This window comes from Takifugu rubripes, chromosome 12 (genome assembly GCF_901000725.2).
Source record: "Takifugu rubripes chromosome 12, fTakRub1.2, whole genome shotgun sequence".
NCBI classification, from domain to species: Eukaryota; Metazoa; Chordata; class Actinopteri; order Tetraodontiformes; family Tetraodontidae; genus Takifugu; species Takifugu rubripes.
In genome coordinates this window covers 9,422,811-9,443,231 of record NC_042296.1, presented here as the reverse complement: position 1 = coordinate 9,443,231, position 20,421 = coordinate 9,422,811, and the positions used below count along the sequence as shown (strand labels likewise).

The window sequence follows — 20,421 nt, the reverse complement described above, 5'->3', positions numbered from 1 at the left end:
CGGAAATGGGCGGAGTGAGAAGGAAAAGGCCGAGGGGGCGAAGCGGAGATCGGGATCCTCGTTCCTCTGAGAGCAGCAGGTTCTAGGTTCTAGCCCGGCCTCCGACTGAGCGTTCAACCGTTGAAAGGTAACAAATGTTGAGGAATAAAGTCTCCTTGTTAACAGACTGTAACCACGGAAACATGAGTGCTCCATTAAAGTGAGGCCAAAGACACTCGTGCTCCCCCAGGTGGCCAACTGCTGCTTTATTTATTATTCCAGCAGAAAGTTCCACTAACTCAATAAATTTTTCACAAACAAGGTTCCGACTGTGTTGTTGTTGCCTGTTGAACTGGTGTGTGACCAGCATGTGACCTGTCAATCAAAGGAAATAACCTGGAAATCAAAACCAGCAGAGAATAAAGGGGTTATTACAACAAGTGGAATAACGCACGCGCACACACACACACACACACACACACACACACACACACACACACACACACACACACACACACACACAGACAGGCATCAGCACAGCGTAGAACAGCTTGTTAAGATAAGACAAAAAAGGAACACACCTGGAATTTAACTCCTTCACAGCAGGAATCAGGACTAAATGTTGTGTCAGGAGCTGTTGTGAGGTCCCAACCAGTTCCACTAGATGGATGTAAAGATGAAGAAGAGCTTCAAACGTGTCAAACACATCGTAAATCGTAGCTCCAATGTTGTCGGTAAAAAGGAGGAAGTGAAAAGCTGGAGTCATTTCTGAATGAAAAGGTTTAATCACAGCACAGATGAAGACAGCTGGGACAGACGGCCTGAGGTCAAGGTTAATCAAGGTCGTGAAGGCTGGGGGTCCCGAGCTGTCTCAAACGATCAAGTATAGGAGAATTTATAAAAGCAGCACAGCTTGCTGCTTGACCGAGTCAGCCTGGTAGCCTGTTAGCATGTTAGCATCACTGATCCAGGATCAGCTCAGTCGTGATGGTGGAAACTTCTTCAGCAACAACATATGAGACTAGACTTGTATCGAGAAAACCTAAATGTATTTGCTCTTTATTCATTTTTAGGAAAGAAGGTAAATACTTTAATTTGGGTCTCTATTATGCTAAAATAAACGATTACTCAGCAAAAATAAATAAATCTTTGAGCACATTTCATTCGGGAAAGTTTAAATGACCAAGTTTTTAAAAAATATGGCTTCAACCTAAATCCAGTTTGATTTATTTTTTTAGCACTTCCTGCAGATTCCAGTTAGACAGCCTCCAGGAGCTTTTCCCAGTTTGGACCAACTGGATTTTTGCTAAAGAGAAGATAATGGCTGAGCGCCCGCTAGTTGTCGTGTCTGAGTCTGGGGAGCATGTTTGTCTCAGCTGAGGTGGAGGGACAGTCCACGTCCAGCTGCTCTGCAGGACATCCCCCTGCTGCCGCAATCTTCTCCTCTGCACGCAGACACAGAGCCTGCAGGAAGTTGGCCGTCTCCATCTCCAGGTCGCTCTCATCCTCTAACAGAGAGAAGAGTGGTGAGAAGCTCCCAACATGCTCTTCCTCTAAACAAAGAGGGATGCCGTTAGCATCAATGCTAATCAAACTGTTTTTTTTATCTGTTTTTTTCCCTTGTATTGACCATTTTTTCCCTTCCGGGGTCAGCGGGAAGGTGGTACCTTGCTCAAGGGTTCCTCGGCAGTGCCATCAGAACACCTTCCATGTTTTCTCCATAAAGGGGCTTGAAAAGAAAACCCTCCCCTTCTCAGGCCGGCCCCCTACTGACTGAGCTCCCACCGCCCAGTTTTATATTAGACAGAAATATTGTCATTAAAAGATAAACCCAACTATATTCTGTCCTATGGAACTTTTGGGTAAATCCTATCAGGTAGTTAAATGATGGGATGGCTGGACAAGATTCCTCAGTGTGTAACCTAGCAACAACCTGACAGTAAAAAAAGTTTGCTACCTTTGAGCTCCTTCAGCTGGGGAGCGTCAGCCTGAAGTTCAGCACTGTGCACGTGCACAGGCCGGCACATCTTCTTATGGGTGAACCAGTGGAGTTTTTGGCACGTTAGGCTGCAGTACTTGGCCTTAAAACAGAGTACATGCACATATAAAGACTTGATTTTGTCCCCACACGTGCACATTTTCACATCTTCATGAATTAAATCACTTTCACAAAGGTCCTGAGACTCTATGAGCTCCGCATCCAGCCTAACCTTTCCCAACAAAGAGCCTTAATCCAGGAGGTTCCTCGGTAGGTTCCTACCAGGTCTTTTAAGACCTGTGATGGTTGTTCCAAATGCAACCAAGAACTGCTGGAGGGGACTCTGGTGCTCCGGTCGGGGCTGAAGAGATATTGTTGATCTACATGGATACTGGAATAGAGCATCCACAGCAATATATAAAGGTATTATGGGCCAATATTCAGAGAAGATTTCTCCTTCCTCTTCATTCTTCCACCATCTGGTCTGCTTAAGACTCTGAGGCTTCTTCAAACTTCTCCTCTCCACAGTTTCCAATGATGGCCAATGATGCTTAATGAAGAACTTTAATCTTACTCAGGGGAAAGTCCCAGAAAAACCTTTAGATTTCTTTTAGAATCACGCCTCTAAAAGTTACTTTTAGTCTCAGGATTCGTAGTGACTGTGGCTCCTGATTTACACCTGATGAAGAACCTTAACTGAACACTTCCTGTTTGGGTTTTAGATCAGATTGGGCTGAAAATGCAAACTCTGCTGTCAGTTTTGAGCCTCTCTTTTTAAAACTCAGTTTGAAGTAGTCTTTTAGTGAGTATTTCCTGGCATTTTTCTCTTGTAAAGCTGATGTCTGAGAACAGAGAACATCACAAAGAAGAAGAATTGAGGTTTTGGACTCTAAATTGAGTTGATTTGGTTTGATTTGATGTGTATGCTGTTTGGTGTTGCTCTGCCCTCCAACCAAGCATGAAGAAGAGGTAAGTTTGAGCTACACAGAGCTTCTTTCAGGCTGAGGCCTTAAAACCAAGATGTAGAGCTGAAAATGACTTACTAATTTACAAAGGGAGCATTTTTTGTCTGCTCCCCTCTCCCCACAGGTGGCGCAGTAATCGGCATCCACAAAGGCCATCTGACCCGTAAGAGCCTGAGTCAGCACAGAAAAGGCTGTGGGCTCGTTCCCCTGGAGAGAAGATGGAGGAGGTCATATCAACAGTAGCCTGTGGCCTCCATGGCTGCAGCAGCTGCTCTACCGATGCTCTCATCCAAGGTCACATGTTTTACTCTACATTTAAGTTATCTGACATATTTCTACTTACAATCTCTACCGGTGCAATGCTCCTCACCAGCTGCTGAAGGAGTGTGGCCTCGCAGTACGGAAACTTCCTGATGCAGTCCCGGATGAACTTCTCCTGGTACTGTGGGAATCCGTCACTGTCTCTTCCTTTCAGCAGCCTGGAGCCCAGCAGCAGAGCAGCATCAGCAGAGCAGCATCAGCAGAGCAGCAGCAGCAGAGCAGCAGCAGCAGAGCAGCAGCAGCAGAGCAGCAGCAGCAGCAGCAGCAGAGCAGCATCAGCAGAGCAGCAGCAGCAGCAGAGCAGCAGCAGCAGAGCAGCAGCAGCAGAGCAGCAGCAGCAGAGCAGCAGCAGCAGCAGCAGAGCAGCAGCAGCAGAGCAGCAGCAGCAGCAGCAGCAGAGCAGCATCAGCAGAGCAGCAGCAGCAGAGCAGCAGCAGCAGCAGCAGCAGAGCAGCATCAGCAGAGACACAAACAGATGCTGTTAAAGAACCATTCAAAGCAGGTGTGTAGAAACAACCTTCTGAAGTTTAACCTGAGCATCAGGGAGGCAACAAAGGTGATTACAAGGTCTTTGGAGACTCGTTGTTGGTCTGCTGGAGCACAACCAGAACTACCGAGTTTACAGAGAATGGTTCAAAAATCTCCATGAAGCTGCATCTTTCTGAGTGAAGAGGTCAGAGGAAATTGGCCAGGCTTGAGCTGATAGGAAGCCAATAACCACACATGACAACCAGGGTATGCAGAGTCTCCTCTAAACCCACAACACCTGGACCTGTGAAGACGATGGGCCACAGTGGCAGAAACCACCCTGGCTGCCCCTCCTGAGGCTACCAGTCCCACAGGCCGACCAAAGCTGCAAAATAACAGGCAGGAGGATGTTGGCTGGGTTCTGCTGTGGATGGTCCAGATTTGACAGAGTTTGGCATCATCAACATGAAAACATGCAGCTGTCAACAGTTCAGGCAGTTGGATGGTCAGCTGACAAATGTGCAGCAACTGTGTGATGCTCTGATGTCAACGTGGACCAAAATATGTGAGGAATTAGGTGCGGTGTGTGAGGAACTAAGGCGAATCTGAAGGCTAAAGCAGGTCCAACCTGCTACTCCCAAGGAGGACCTCGTGGCCACGTGAATCAGATTATCAGTCTAATGAGGATAAAGACCCAGTTTTTGGAATAATGACGCTCATCAGCAGAGAGCAGCACGGTCGATCAGGTCAAAGCAGATCCAGAACCTGTCAAACTTCTGAGTCACAGCTGAGGAGAGCGACAGCAACCAAATCAGAATGGATCACAATCCTTTTGTTGAGGTCTTTGACCACTGATAAAACTTTTACATGAAAATAACCCTCAATGCTCAAGATGATTCTGACTCTTCCTCTGAAGGAGCAGCGAGACATGAACGTTTAAACCAGTGGTTCTATAAAGGAAAGGTTAACTTATTATTCAACAGACAGACTTGCTGTTCAACCACATGACGTCCTGCCACAGTCAATAATGTTAGAAGCCCAGCAGAGATCCTTCACAAATGCAGGAGAAGGTGTGAACCTGGACAGCTAAAAGAGCTTTGGAAGGATCTCATAACAGTTACTTCATCAATTCACTGAATATTTGAGATGCCTCAGTCGTGCTGAGGTGCTAATGTGGCCGCAGGCTGATTTAACGGGTTCAGAATCAGAACGCTCACATCTTGATGAGGTCATCCAGCTTGTCATCCCGTTTGTGTAGAGAGGCCAGACACTTCTGCAGGACACAGCTGATGTAGTGCATCTTCATGGCCAGAACCTCATTCATGTCTTGTTGCTTCACACACTGCTCACACAGCAGGTCCATCACTTGATAGCACTTCTCCAGAGCGACCGCGTCGATCATCATCGGGTGCTCCTTCACCAGCAGGACCATCTGATCGGAGAAGAGGTCAGAGGAAGGTCAGAGGGTCGAATACAGAAGAAGCAACTATCCTGATGAGGTCACTGACATTGGATCAATCCTTCCAATAAACAACATCTAGCCCCTGTGTTGATGTACCAGTGGCCCAATGACCTAATGACATTTTTAAACAGCTCGTGTGGATGTGACAGAGAGGTCTATATGTGGTCCACAGACACTGAAGATCTCACAGTGTGGGGTTTTCTTAGCCCAGTAGCAGGTCCCACCTTGACTGGGTTGAGGTTGGTTGTCATGATGATCTTGTGCAAGGGTCCTGCTAGCCTTGGCGGCAACTTGGGTTCCGTTTCTAGCCCTTGAGGCCGGGTATAGTATTCCAGCCTTGCTCGTGAGAAGAAGTTGTTGATCACTGTCACGCAGTCATGTTGACCTGGATGAAGATTGAACAGGTTCACATCTACTCAATGTCACATTTGAGCTGACAGGAGAGTTCCGCCTCACCTACAAATGCTGCCATCTGAGCAGCAGTGCGTCCTACAGAATTCACCAAGTCTGTCTCTGCTCCTGCATCCAACATCATCGACGTGATGTCCGTTTTCCCTGGAAGAAGTGAAAAATGCTCATTGTTCAGATGTTCAGTTCAATTCCACTTTATTTATTAACGTCTGTTACACTGAAGACAGAAACCTTGAGCAGGACCGGGCTAATATGGGGGACCCTCCTGCTGATGGACAGATGGGGAAAAGAGAAGATAGAGAACAGAAAAAAAGAGAAGAACACACACATACATCTTGGATGCTTCACTAATACTGAAGACACAGAACAAAAACTGAGTGGGCTATTGGGGTCAGAGGTCAATTACAGTATGTCCAGTGCAGCTATGCATTCTGTAATACCTGTAGATAGATACAGAGAGAGGGTGGAGGGGGGGGGAGAGAGAGAGGAAGGAGAGAGGGATGAAGGGGAGAGAGAGAGAGAGGGAGGGAGGAGAGAGGGGGAGAGAGAGGATAGAAGGATGGAGGAGAGAGAGAGATGAGAGAGAGAGGGAGGGAGGAGAGAGGGACAGAGAAGAGAGAGAGACAAGAGGGGGAGGAGAGAGAGAGGGAGGGAGGAGAGAGAGAGGGAGGGAGGAGAGAGGGACGGAGAAGAGAGAGAGACAAGAGGGGGAGGAGAGAGAGAGGGAGGGAGGAGAGAGGGACGGAGAAGAGAGAGAGACAAGAGGGGGAGGAGAGAGAGAGAAGGGGCACAAGCAGCCATGAAGCAGCGAGGACAGAGGACCCTGGTGGTGGATTGTGTCTGAACGAGTGAAGACATGAATGTACCTGAGAGAGCAGCAAACATGAGCGCCGTGTACCCAAACTCATGCTGGTTACAGTTGACGTCGGCTCCATGTTGAAGCAGCAAACAGCACAAATCAGCCGTCCCTTTATAGGCTGCATGCATGAGGGGGGTCATGCCGTACTGGAGACAGGAGGGAGGACAACAGCTGAAGCCTGTCTGCCCCTCTGCGTGTCTGCCTGCCTGCATGTCTGCCTGCATGTCTGTCTGCCTGCATGTCTGTCTGCCACACACACACACACACACACACACACACCCACACACACACACGCGCACACACACACACGCGCACACACACACACGACTGTAACCTGGGAGGCGGTGTTGGAGTCGCCCTGCTGCGCCTGCCTGTGGCAGCTCGACAGTGTGTGAGATTAATGTATAGAGGCTTTAGCATTGTTAGAAACAGCCTCGAGGGCCGTCGGCCTGTCACATGTCAGCTCCACATGCTTCCATCCCAGAAGGAACAGGTTGCAGTGACACCACTGATCAACACGAGTCAGGGTGAAGACAACTTCCACACCATGTTGGAGAACTGAAGCCTCTGCTGTGGGTTTTATGTTGGAGACGGTAATTGTGAACAAACAACAGTCAAAGACCTGTGTGGCTGCAGGTCAGCTGACCTCTGCAGGCTCTTACACCATCACCTTTTGTTCAGGTCTGAACTGAGTGTGTGTGTGTGTGTGTGTGTGTGTGTGTGTGTGTGTGTGTGTGTGTGTGTGTGTGGGTGTGTGTGTGTGTGTAAATTACACGTTAAGAATTAACGTTTACCTCGTCCAAACAGTTGACTCGTACATCTTCACTGGCCAGCAGCTCTGCAGCCTCCTGCACATCACCTGCACACAAACATGTGTATAACACACAGGTATAACACACAGGTATAACACACAGGTATAACACACAGGTATAACACACAGGTATAACACACAGGCATATTACATAGCTATTACATGTATAACACACAGGTATATCACACAGCTATTACACATATAAAGCACAGGTATAACACACAGGTATTACACATATAAAGCACAGGTATATCACACAGCTATTACACATATAAAGCACAGGTATATCACACAGCTATTACACGTATAAAGCACAGGTATATCACACAGCTATTACACGTATAAAGCACAGGTATATCACACAGCTATTACACGTATAACGCACAGGCATATTACACAGCTATTTCACATATAACACACAGGTATATCACACAGCTATTACACATATAACACACAGGTATATCACACAGCTATTTCACATATAACACACAGGTATATCACACAGCTATTTCACATATAACACACAGGTATATTACACAGCTATTTCACATATAACACACAGGTATATCACACAGCTATTACACATATAACACACAGGTATATTACACAGCTATTTCACATATAACACACAGGTATATCACACAGCTATTTCACATATAACACACAGGTATATTACACAGCTATTTCACATATAACACACAGGTATATCACACAGCTATTTCACATATAACACACAGGTATATCACACAGCTATTTCACATATAACACACAGGTATATTACACAGCTATTTCACATATAACACACAGGTATATCACACAGTTATTTCACATATAACACACAGGTATATCACACAGCTATTTCACATATAACACACAGGTATATCACACAGCTATTTCACATATAACACACAGGTATATCACACAGCTATTTCACATATAACACACAGGTATATCACACAGCTATTTCACATATAACACACAGGTATATCACACAGCTATTTCACATATAACACAGGGGTATATCACACAGCTATTTCACATATAACACACAGGTATATCACACAGCTATTTCACATATAACACACAGGTATATCACACAGCTATTATATGTATAACACACAGCTGTTACACAAGTACAAAAGACTGCAGCTCTTCTACACAACATAATGCAAACATTTTCCTTTGAAGGTTTTTATTTTGCATGTTAGATTCCAATATATGATATAAATATAGGTCTTTGACTTTAAATGTAACATTATGTCATACTTTTTGGAATTTGGTTGAAGCGATTAGAGTAACAGCTGAACAGCTCTAACAGCTAAATGGCATCATTCATCATCCAGAAGGACGTCTGTGTATGTTTGTGCAGTGATACAAATGAGCTCACCAGCAGCAATTATCTGTAGGAGTTTCCTCTCAGAGGCAGACACATCTCCCTTCTCTGGTACAGACATCCTCTCTGGTCCTCTCAGTCTGCTGAAGCTTCTTCTGTGACCTGGATGAACCAGCTCTCCTGGTGCCCCCAGTCTGCCATCAAAGGTTCAGGCATCCTCAGGGGAACTGAGTGGAGCTCTGCCTGGAATATACCACTCTGGCAGTAATGGGGGAGTGGCATTGTTTGCTGAAGGGGTATGTCTTGGTCACGCAGCATGGGTGGAGCAGTCTGTTGGTGAAGGGCCTGACCCCCAACAAGCAACAGTGGCAGGAAAAACTCACCCTTAACAGGAAGAAACCTTGAGCAGGCTCAAGCTCATGTCGGGGGACCCTCCTGCTGATGGCTGGATGTGCAGAGGGGGAGGAGAAGTGGAGAGGACAGGTAGAAGCAGCTTCAATGAAGAGAGGCTGTAAATACTGTAGCAGGTCTCAGAAGAATGAACTTTAATGCACAAATGAGGGTGATAATGACTTGCAAGTGAGAGCAAGAAAAACAGTGTGACGAAGAGCATGTTGTCACCTGGATGACATGTTTGGTTTGACGCACCATTGGACTGAGGATGACTACATATGTACTTTTTGCACATTTGTATGGCCATATTTATCATATTTATTGAACATTTATCACCAAAAGCCTTCCCAAGGCAATGGATGCTTTACTGGTGTGTGCTGACAGATATGGGTGTACAGTATCACTAAAAGTAAGATGATTTGGATGTGTTTTCATTAACATTGATGCAAATTCTTGTGTATATAGCTGACTTTTTGCCTGTGGTGCAGGATGTGCAAGGAGCCCCACGTTCCCAAGGGCAGAGTTGGCTCTAATAAATGCTCGGATCCGTTTGGGAGCCTAGTTGACCTGGTCGTTGGCCTTCCATAGCGTAAGGGCCCCATAAAGTGGCTGCAGGAGGTGGGCCACATAAGGGAGGAAACAACTGTAATGTCAGTGTCATTGGGCTTTTACGAGGCAAGACGTTGGACTACGGTATAGGTGGGGCGATGAGTTCTGGTACCCATGTATGGACTCTGCTTAAACAGGGTTAGGCTTTTAATGAACCACTGTCACCCACATGCTGACCTAACCCGCTTCGTGGTGGAATATTACATCTAATTTTGGATGCTAGGGCTGATGGACAAGACTGACGTTTGGATAATTCCATCCCGCACAGCTTGGCTCAGTATCAACTGGGTCAGTCCCAATCGGGCAGCCAATTCTAGATGAAACGAGGTGGATTCACCTGATGTTGAGGTCGGTCAGTGCCGTGTTGTCTCATCACTCGGCTCAACCATTTTGTTTTCCTCCCACAGATTCACCAGTATAGTGCAACTACGATGCGAGAAACCGTGACCTGCTGGTGGTTAAACTGACTTTGGAGGGGTGACACCTGCTGGAAGTGGCTGGGCAACTGTTCACTGTGAAGACTGACCCAAGCAGACACTTTGCCCTGGATTGTGTGAAAGGCTTTTGTAACGGTCCTTGACTGCTCTTCAAAGGTCGGCCAATTCTGCCATTGGCCAAACTGTCCACCAATACTGAAGCTGCCAACCTCCTGCTCACTCATATTCCAGATACAGACACAGGTTGCCAGTTTACCCTCAGGTTAGCACCTCCCCCCCATTTCAATGGTCAGGCAGAGCGGGGCGATTAATTCCTAGAATGAATCCCTGCGTCCGAGGTCCCGTCTCCCCTCTGGCTCATGGTGCCGGGGGGAGGGTGCCTTGCTTATTTTGGCTCTCCCTCGTTGCTGACTTCCATCGCCCCTCTGTAAGGACGAATGCTATTTAACATGATGCGCAGGAAACGGCCAGAACAGTTAAACTTCTGTGATCACCGATCAACAGGTTAGTGGCTAGAAGATGGATGGATAATCAACAGATCTTACGAGTTTGGTCACTTTTCATTACTACTGTCCTCTTTTTGCTGAGATACGAGACCTTCACACCGTGTTTGTGGGGTCCATCAGCTCCTGGAGCTTTTTCTGTCTCATCTCAGAGACCAGAGAGCTTCATCTGCAACTTCATGATTAAAACTGAGAAACGATTTAAACTTTGTCTCGACTTTCTCTCACTGACGTAGACAGAGACGCTGAAGCAACTTTACTCCAAACTGATGTTTAATAACAGTGAAGAGAACAGATGCAGAGCTGCAGATAAAAAACACAGTTGGACTGGTGCGTGTGTGTGCGTGCGTGTGTGTGTGTGTGTGGGTGTGTGTGTGTGTGTGTGTGTGTGTGTGTGTGTGTGAGTGTGTGTGTGTGTGTGTGTGTGTGTGTGTGTGTGTACTACCTGTGAAGGTCATCCAGGTCATGGTAATTCTGGTAGTTAAATCTTAACTGCACTGTTTGAATTCTCATTCAGTTCTTGCTGACTGTTTGGGAGTTCCTGGGAATTGCAGTCTTCTGGAGCCATCAACACCTTTGGAGCTTCAGTCACTTGGTGGTTGGTTGCTCCACCCCTCATTTTGCAGGTCATTGAAACTTCCCTTGACACAATGGGATTTAATAATAACTCCCAACCAGTCAGCTAGAACAGAAGCCTCTTGGATGAGAGTCAAACAGTCCAGTTGCTATGATCCTACAACCAGAATCACGTGTGTGTACTTGTGTGTGTATGTATGTTGTACGTGCATGTGTGTGTGTGTGTGGGGGGCACAAGTGTGGGATGACAAAGAAGAGAAGACTGATGCCATGTTTCCACCAGCACCTGGTTGGCTCGGCTTGGCTCGGTTGGGAGCTTCGCTGCTCAGCTGAAGGTGCAGGAAATGACAGTTTCAGTCTCGGTCGATATTTGACTTTAACACAGATGCTTTCATTAATTTCACTGGACAACCCAGAATCAGTCCAGAAAAGCTCCTGCTCACATCTAAGTCAGCTCTTGCCACTGTTATGTTATATCAGTGCTTAACCTCTACACGAGCTACATGCTAGGTCATGTCAGAGGTAGCCTGAGGCAGGCAGACAGGCAGGCAGACAGACAGGCAGACAGACAGGCAGGCGGACAGGCAGGTGGACAGACAGGCTTACATAGAGGTCATGTCATTGAGAGCGAGGTCCAGCTCCTCACTGATGGCTTTGTACTTCAGTTTTTGTGCATAAAGCTCATCTAAATGTCAGTATAATAAAATAGTGACAAAAAGAGAGAACACAATTAGCATTAAAATGTAAGTAAGTTCAACTCTCAGCTGGGCTGTTATCAAAGAGATAATCTCAAAAACACACACTGACAAACACTGAAATATTTGATGGAACAGAGCTGCAGTCTGCTGAGATCCAGTGGTGAGTGATCTATTGTCAGGAAACGATCAGCATACCTTCCAGGTCGTCAATAGTCTTCTCCAGTTTAGCCACAGATCTCTCTGCAAACTCAGCTCGAGTCTCCGCCTGAAATCACCAAGCAGCCTTCATGAGAAACGACGTCTTCCTCACAAAGGCCTGATTTCATTGACGGCTCACCTCTTTTAATTTATCAGTCAGGACTTTGATCTCTTCCTCATACTTGTCCTCCTTCTGAGAGTACTGTGACAAAATGATGTATACAGGTCAACTTTAGTTTACATCTCTATGTGTGTCTGAATGCTAGTGTTCAGTCTTTTTCTTGACTAAACATTTTTCTTTCCTTCTTGAAAGTGATTTGAGGTTCTTTCTCTTTTTCGACTGCTGTTAGTGTGTCCCCACGCTTTCATGCTTGAGGGATCAGTTGATTTTGTACTTATTTTAGGGCTAAAGACCTGCCCGTAATCATGGTAACCCATGATTAGCTGTTAGCGATCCATCACACAGTGGCACTAACAGGAGCGCCTTTTGTTTCCACCCCCCCTGAGAGCAGACAGGGATGCTGGGCGGAGGCTGAACGACGGGCCAGGAGTCATTACTTGTTCTCTTTTATGATAATGGGAAATAGAAACGGAGCAGTGAGACAGGAGTCTAGTATTCACCCTTACAAGGACGAGGACGAGGACAGGTCTCAAACCCCTCGCCCGAAGATAAGTCGAATCCTGCTGAGCCCGTGACCAGGGAGCTGTTGCGCAGTGCTGTGGACCTTCATACCCAAGTGACCACATTCCAAAGCTCCAACATAAACTGTGGGTCCATATTAAAGGTTGTGTCTGACAATGTGCTAATGAGCGTCCCACGACTGATGGCGTTCTAACATTATCACGTATTGCCAGCGGCCAGCAGGGACAGCTATGGAATGGACTGTCAACTTCCAACTAGCAACTAATGCTTCTATAAAAACCGCACGCACGTCACTTTTAAAAAGTAAAAAAGACACGGGAACGCTCTTTAAGCAGAAACCTTAAACAAATCTTTTTCCCACTGTTTGCCAAACTGTGTGTGACCACCTGCAATTACAACGTCAAATGTTACCGTCTCCGTAGCCAACTAACTGCTCCACAGAACCACAGGTATATGTTTTAGCCCTGCCCAGTTACTCCTAAAACAAAGAACGTGAAATAATAACTGTGTCCCCAAAGGTTCTCAGCTGGGCTGGACACTCTCCTGTCTCAACCGAGGAAGCTGTGTGCTACAGAAGAAGGCTAGCTAACAGTGTCAGCAACAGCCACACAGGGAATCCACTCTCCATCCTACTGGTTTCATCCAAGGTGAGATCCCAGTTTTCCCCCAGTAACAAGTAGGGGATGGAGGAGAGTGTCTCATAAGTGTCCCGGTGGAGGAGGAAAAGACACTGAAATAATTAGTGATTTTGTTACCACCTAACCTCAACCTAGACAAAAGATGCTGGGTTCAAACCAGAAAGGGAACACAACAACAAAATAATCCAAATGGGAACCCCAAACGGTAAAATTGAACACGTAGACACACCGTTTACCATGGAAACAGTGTTGTCAGCTACAGCTACAGCCAGCACTCACAACTCACCAGCAGCATTAGACTGGCCCACTGGCCACAACTGGGATCTCTGTCTCAGCCCTGACCACAAACTGGGGACAGATTCCTAGAGGAAGGTGGCTGATCGTGATGAGGAGGGGAAAGAGAACAGCACCACATACAACTCACCACCCACTGCAGGTGGCCAATATATATGTAGAAGAATATTGGTTTTTTTGGTAGGAGATATAAGAAAAGAGAGTGAGTTGTATAGAATGTCACATACATGTGTGCAAACGGTGGTTCTGATTGTACCTTTTCAGCCTGTGCCTCCAGAGACTTCAGATTATTGGTGACATTCTTCAGTTCCTCCTCTAGTTCAGCACATTTACTTGAAGCAGAAAGAAGAGAAGTAACAAATGAATCTTACATACATTATGGGATGGGATATACACTGGAATGTGTCTTCTTAGGTCCACTCACGCCTCTGCCAGCTCAGCCCTCTCCTCTGTACGTTCCAGCTCTGCTTCAACAATCACCAGCTTGCGGGCCACCTGGTGAAGTTCGTGTGTCCACAGTAAAGTGTCAGACGTTGAGAGAAAAACTCACCAGCACAAAGAGGGACTGAAGAACAATCAGTCAACAGTAAAACCTTCCTGCAAGGTTGCGAATTACAAGAAGAAAAAAGCAAAAACCTCTTCGTATTTGCGGTCGGAATCCTCAGCGATGTGTTTGGCCTCCTTCAGCTGGATCTCCTGAAGCTCCATCTTCTCTTCGTCTTTAAGAGCCCGGTTCTCAATCACCTTCATACCTCTGCAAGTAAACTTGGCTTCATTTCACACAATACAAATCAAAGAATCTTTTGGGAATAGGTGATTCTATGGGGTTTTCCAGGATTCAGGAATTTTCGGCACCTGGACTCAGCAGGAGCCACCAGGTTTTTAAAACTGATGTATAAAAATCCACAATGACTCCTGAATCCATTCGTGCTGTGACCAATTTATTTGCCACTTTGGATTAGATGTACTTGTGGCTTTTTTGGAACGCATTGTCAGTTCTTGTGTGAATGCAGGAGGGTACCTTTCACTCTCATCAGCAGCCTTCTCAGCCTCCTCCAGCTTCTGCAGAGCCGTTGCCAGCCGCTCCTGTGCTCGGTCCAATTCCTCCTCCACGAGCTGGATGCGTCTGTTCAGAGAAGCCACCTCTGCTTCAGCCTGTGTTATGTGAGTAGAAAGGGTTAAAAGAAACATGTTATGTTTGGAACAAATCAGCCAGTCAGACTGCAAGCTTGTCTAGAGGACAGAAATCTTCCTACTTCTGACCTCAGATGAAACCGAAGTCAGTGTATTTGAGCAGAAAGGGACCCGAGAGGTCCACTGTCTAATCATATAGTTCCTCTGGATGGAACCACTGTCAGGAAGGACCTGAACGCCTCATTTATGTCACACAGACAGGTGTTTTCTTTCACCTGACTTAAAAATTAAAATCATTCTGTCACAAGAGGACTTCATTTAGTCATGGAATCATATATGTGGATGTCTACCTTCAACTGTTAAGTAATTAGGTGACGAAGTAACTTTAAATGTGTTTATATTATATAGAATGTGAAAACAAAAGCCATGATTTTATGCCCATGTTGCTTTTGGATCATAACTGTCATCTAATGCTGAAGGATTTTTTGTTATAATCTAAGAAAAATCACACAAAACGTGTGTAACACTACAAAAAAACAACGAAGCCTTCGCCCCATGTTGTCGTGTGTGTTCCCTGGATAATGAAGCTAAAATAGACCTTTAGATTTGTTAACCCTGAGTCAAGGTTAACCATGACAGCATGGTCTCTAAACAGCCTCAACAGCTGTGAGGAGCCATGCTCAGACTGGAATGCAAAGGGAGGAGCTGGGAATTATTTATACGAGCGTGTGTGTGCGTGTGCGTGTACGTGTGCATGTGTGTGTGTGTGTGTACAGGGTTAATGACTCACATCAGCAGCCTTCTTGTCAGCCACCTCCAGCTTCTCCTGAGCATCCTTCAGGGCCTCGGAGTATTTGTCCAGCTCGTCCTCAGTCCCCTTCAGCTTCTTTTGCATCTGCAGGAGTTCGTCCTCGTGCTACCGTGACAGATCACACTCAGTGATGTCAAATTCAAGAACCTGCTCCCAGGACAATGTTTCTGGTCTGATTTGACTAGATCGAGTTGATTAGAGGATACACACACACACACACTGACCTTTAAAACTGACCCCCTGGCCGTAACTCTAACCTAAACTCAGTTCTAACCTTAATCTTTAAACCAGGTCTTAACCCTCAAACCGTGAGGACCAACCAAAATGTCCTCACTTTGCTAGTAGAATCAGTATTTTGGTACTAAATATGTCACAAATGCAAGAACACACACACACACACCGACACACACAAACAATCATTGATTGATTGATTAGAAAATAATAGCTGCCTGACTAAACTAAACAATGGGCAGAGTTTGGAGCATTTTTGCCTGTATTGAATATTATTAAACTGTTTTAAGTTAGAGCAGTGACGCGTTAGCAGAGTTCTGGTTCATCACTGTGCCTGTTAGAGATGATAAATAGAACTCTAGAGCATGATGGAATCCATTGGACACACATTACATACATTAGTTTTATGTTAAACATATATTTAATCTTTGTTCGCTCAGATAAAACATCTTTATTTGTCCCCACATGTTCTTCCTGTCACACACGTGTTCTTCACCCACCTGCTTGCTTCTATCCTCAGCTGCCTTTTTGTCGGCCTCGGCTTGCTCGGCCCGGTCCAGAGCGTTCTCCTTGTCCAACTTCAACATGAGCATCTTTTTCTTGACGGCCTCCATTTTAAAAAAGCTGAATGGACCCCGAGCGACAGGAAGGGCAGATGATCTGTGAGCCTGCGAAGTGGCAGAGACGCTCCTGGATGAGCATTTATGTGGCGCTGGTGGAGACCCTCCCACTCATGACCCCTAACCTTCCCCATGTGACCTCAGGCTTGTCTTTCTAGTAACAATGCTGAGCTCTTTCTCTCTGGCAAAGTGATACGAGTGATCGACATTTTGGCTGGATATAAAATATAAAAGATTGTTCCGCGGGAGACTTTGAGAGAACACACACGTCCGAAACAGGACGGAGGTCTGATTTAACTGACGTGAACTTCTGTAACTCCACAAATCTCTCTTGATGACTTGATGCTGTAGGTAGGTGAAGGAGATGATCCCAGACTGCTTCTTCTGTCAGAGCGAGGATGAAGGACAGACTCATGGACGTCAGCCTCCCTTGTAAACTCTAGATTTGTTACTTCTGCGTCCAGGCAGGGAGGTTGTCTGGTGCGAAGAGCTTCTCCTCAGGTTCCAGGTGAAGAGCCCTGTGACTGATCTTCTCACTGGCTTCATGTTTCCTAACAGGCAGCTGAAGGGAGAGAGATCTAAATATTAACCAACATGGTAATGACAATGATGGTACCGGGGGTACCGACTGGTTCTGGTGTAATTCTAGGCTGTCACCTGGTGCTGTCATGGAGATGACAGGATGCAGCAGCAATGGCAGTAATTCCACCCTGGGGGCTTCAGCTGGTTATTAATAAACAGCTTTTGGCTGACATTGTCCTGAGGATTAGAACATGGCCTGTCTGCAGCTGTGCACACACAGAGAAGAAGTAGTCCCAATTTGATTCATTTGAATTTGGAGCCTGATCTCCGTGATTTGAAGGATCGTATGTGTGAGGTCGATACGTCACATGAGGAAGATATTGTCCTCTTAGTCTTATGTGCTACGGTGTTTAACGATTATTTTTAATGGTGTCCGAGAGCTGTGACAGGGATTCAGTGTACACATTTTTAATATAAAATTGCACCTTTAAGACCGTAAGTGTTTTAGGGACAGTCAATAAGGCAAGCATGTCAGAATCATTTGTAAATCTATTCTGTCTCCATGGGAACAGGGAGCTCTTTCAGGTCAGAGTATTACATGAGTTTTTTGTGGATTAGGAGTTAGCTGCTCAGTTTATGGGTTAACAAGGATAGAATTTAGAGAATGTAGCCATCCTTCATTCCCCCGCACCCTGTGTCTGATCACAGAACTCCCCTAAACAGCAATGTGTCGTAGCAAATGCCTCTCCAGCAAAGTTTCTTTGCCTAATAAATGTTTCTTTCGCTCCAAATGTCAGGATCATTAAATTGGAAGCAGTTGAAAAGTAGCTGTGGCTAGTCAGGCCTCTAGCAACACAATGAATTGAAGTGCCGACCAGCTCCACTACTGGAACCCAGGTTGAGGCACACGACAGCACATCTACCCTGAAGTGTCCATCAGCTGGACCAGCTGGGGCTGAACACCTCAATTACCAGGAGGCCGTTGGATTTCCTGACTGGAAAACTACAGGAAGTAGGACACGGTCAGCAGGAACACATCCACAATCACCACGCGGACAGAATGACCTCAAAACATGACAAAGTGACCTTCAACCATGACAAAGTGACCTTTAAGCATGACAGGGTGACCTTTAAGCATGACAAAGTGACCTTTAAGCATGACAGGGTGACCTTTAAGCATGACAGAGTGACCTTCAACCATGGCAAAGTGACCTTTAAGCATGACAAAGTGACCTTTAAGCATGACAAAGTGACCTTTAAGCATGACAGGGTGACCTTTAAGCATGACAAAGTGACCTTTAAGCATGACAAAGTGACCTTCAACCATGACAAAGTGACCTTCAACCATGACAAAGTGACCTTTAAGCATGACAGGGTGACCTTTAAGCATGACAAAGTGACCTTTAAGCATGACAGGGTGACCTTAAGCATGACAGAGTGACCTTCAACCATGGCAAAGTGACCTTTAAGCATGACAGGGTGACCTTTAAGCATGACAAAATGACCTTTAAGTGTGACATGGTGACCTTCAACCATGACAGGGTGACCTTCAACCATGACAAAGTGACCTTTAAGCATGACAGGGTGACCTTCAACCATGACAAAGTGACCTTTAAGCATGACAGAGTGACCTTTAAGCATGACAGAGTGACCTTCAACCATGGCAAAGTGACCTTCAACCATGACAAAGTGACCTTTAAGCATGAAAGAGTGACCTTTAAGCATGACAGAGTGACCTTCAACCATGACAAAGTGACCTTTAAGCATGACAGAGTGACCTTTAAGCATGACAGAGTGACCTTCAACCATGGCAAAGTGACCTTCAACCATGACAGAGTGACCTTTAAGCATGACAGAGTGACCTTCAACCATGACAAAGTGACCTTTAAGCATGACAGGGTGACCTTTAAGCATGACAGGGTGACCTTTAAGCATGACAGAGTGACCTTCAACTATGGCAAAGTGACCTTCAACCATGGCAAAGTGACCTTTAAGCATGACAGAGTGACCTTCAACCATGGCAAAGTGACCTTTAAGCATGACAAAGTGACCTTTAAGCATGACAGAGTGACCTTTAAGCATGACAGGGTGACCTTTAAGCATGACAGGGTGACCTTTAAGCATGGCAAAGTGACCTTTAAGCATGACAAAGTGACCTTTAAGCATGACAAAGTGACCTTTAAGCATGACAGAGTGAACTTCAACCATGACAAAGTGACCTTTAAGCATGACAGAGTAACCTTTAAGCATGACAGAGTGACCTTCAACCATGGCAAAGTGACTTTCAACCATGACAAAGTGACCTTTAAGCATGACAGGGTGACCTTTAACCATGGCAAAGTGACCTTTAAGCATGACAGAGTGACCTTCAACCATGACAAAGTGACCTTTAAGCATGACAGGGTAACCTTTAAGCATGACAGAGTGACCTTCAACCATGGCAAAGTGACCTTCAACCATGGCAAAGTGACCTTTAAGCATGACAGAGTGACCTTTAAGCATGACAGGGTGACCTTTAAGCATGACAAAGTGACCTTTAAGCATGACAGGGTGACCTTTAAGCATGACAAAGTGACCTTTAAGCATGACAGGGTGACCTTTAAGCATGACAAAGTGACCTTCAACCATGACAAAGTGACCTTTAAGCATGACAGGGTGACCTTTAACCATGGCAAAGTGACCTTTAAGCATGACAAAGTGACCTTTAAGCATGACAGAGTGACCTTCAACCATGGCAAAGTGACCTTTAAGCATGACAGAGTGACCTTCAACCATGACAAAGTGACCTTTAAGCATGACAGGGTGACCTTTAAGCATGACAGAGTGACCTTCAACCATGGCAAAGTGACCTTCAACCATGACAAAGTGACCTTTAAGAATGACAGAGTGACCTACAACTATGGCAAAGTGACCTTTAAGCATGACAGAGTGACCTTGAAACATGACAGAGTGACCTCTAAACATGACAGAGTGATGTTCATTCTTTTCCACCCTTGTTAAAGAGAGAATCTCTGGCCAGGTCTTTTTGTAAAGGACTGAAACCGGAGAGAGAATCTCTTGATGATTGTGTTTTGGTGAGTTACAAATTTCCACAAAAGGAGGCAGCAGGTGTTCTGAATACTTTTGGTGTTGGCTGAATATTAGAAATAATATAATAAGGTATGGTAGGTGCACTGCCGAGGTACTCTTGAGCAAGACACTGAAGCCAAAAATGAATGTGTTCTGGCACCTTCTCCTACTTCCAGAACACCTTCCATGTTCTGTCTGCACCAGCTCGAACCAAGAAAACGCCACTTCTCAGCCCAGTTCCCAACAGACAGACATCACAGACATCACCCATGATGTCACATGCTTGAATGAATTATAATTAATGATGTCATATCATATCCATTATTGCGGAAGGTCCAATGACGAAGAACCTGGGTCATGACTGGTCTCCCTGGAGGGCTTCATTACAGCAGTTGGTGAACTTCCCTCGGTGTTACCGCCTGAAAGTCTTGGTGAAGCAGCGTTTAATCAACTGCATT

The 20,421-nt window shown here is 45.7% G+C and overlaps 2 protein-coding genes across 6 annotated transcripts; both read right to left on the bottom strand.

The window, feature by feature from the left end:
• LOC101073380 (ankyrin repeat and MYND domain-containing protein 2-like) lies at positions 1-8,841 on the bottom strand. 4 transcript variants are annotated; one of them, XM_029845613.1, is made up of 11 exons: positions 8,642-8,841; positions 7,238-7,302; positions 6,451-6,589; positions 5,630-5,728; positions 5,398-5,558; positions 4,929-5,143; positions 3,266-3,401; positions 3,001-3,129; positions 1,937-2,060; positions 561-1,532; positions 1-375 (listed from the first exon to the last, which is right to left on the bottom strand). In XM_029845613.1, the coding sequence occupies exons 1-10, from the start codon at positions 8,706-8,708 to the stop codon at positions 1,315-1,317; spliced, it is 1,353 nt and encodes a 450-aa protein (XP_029701473.1). In that variant the 5' UTR covers positions 8,709-8,841; the 3' UTR covers positions 1-375; positions 561-1,314. The 4 variants fall into 4 exon arrangements, with proteins under 4 accessions (XP_029701473.1, XP_029701475.1, XP_003969291.2 ...); XM_029845615.1 differs by having other exon boundaries at positions 3,293-3,401; XM_003969242.2 differs by having other exon boundaries at positions 561-1,487; positions 8,642-8,840.
• A 1,943-nt stretch (positions 8,842-10,784) lies between these two features.
• On the bottom strand, positions 10,785-16,445 carry tpm3 (tropomyosin3). Of its 2 annotated transcripts, NM_001032574.1 has the most exon segments (11): positions 10,785-10,896; positions 11,337-11,434; positions 11,712-11,790; positions 11,999-12,068; positions 12,141-12,203; positions 13,833-13,908; positions 14,001-14,071; positions 14,213-14,330; positions 14,598-14,731; positions 15,501-15,626; positions 16,253-16,379. In NM_001032574.1, coding segments are annotated over 10 exon segments (855 nt in total). In that variant the 5' UTR covers positions 16,367-16,379; the 3' UTR covers positions 10,785-10,896; positions 11,337-11,430.
• Between the last annotated feature and the right edge of the window lie 3,976 nt (positions 16,446-20,421).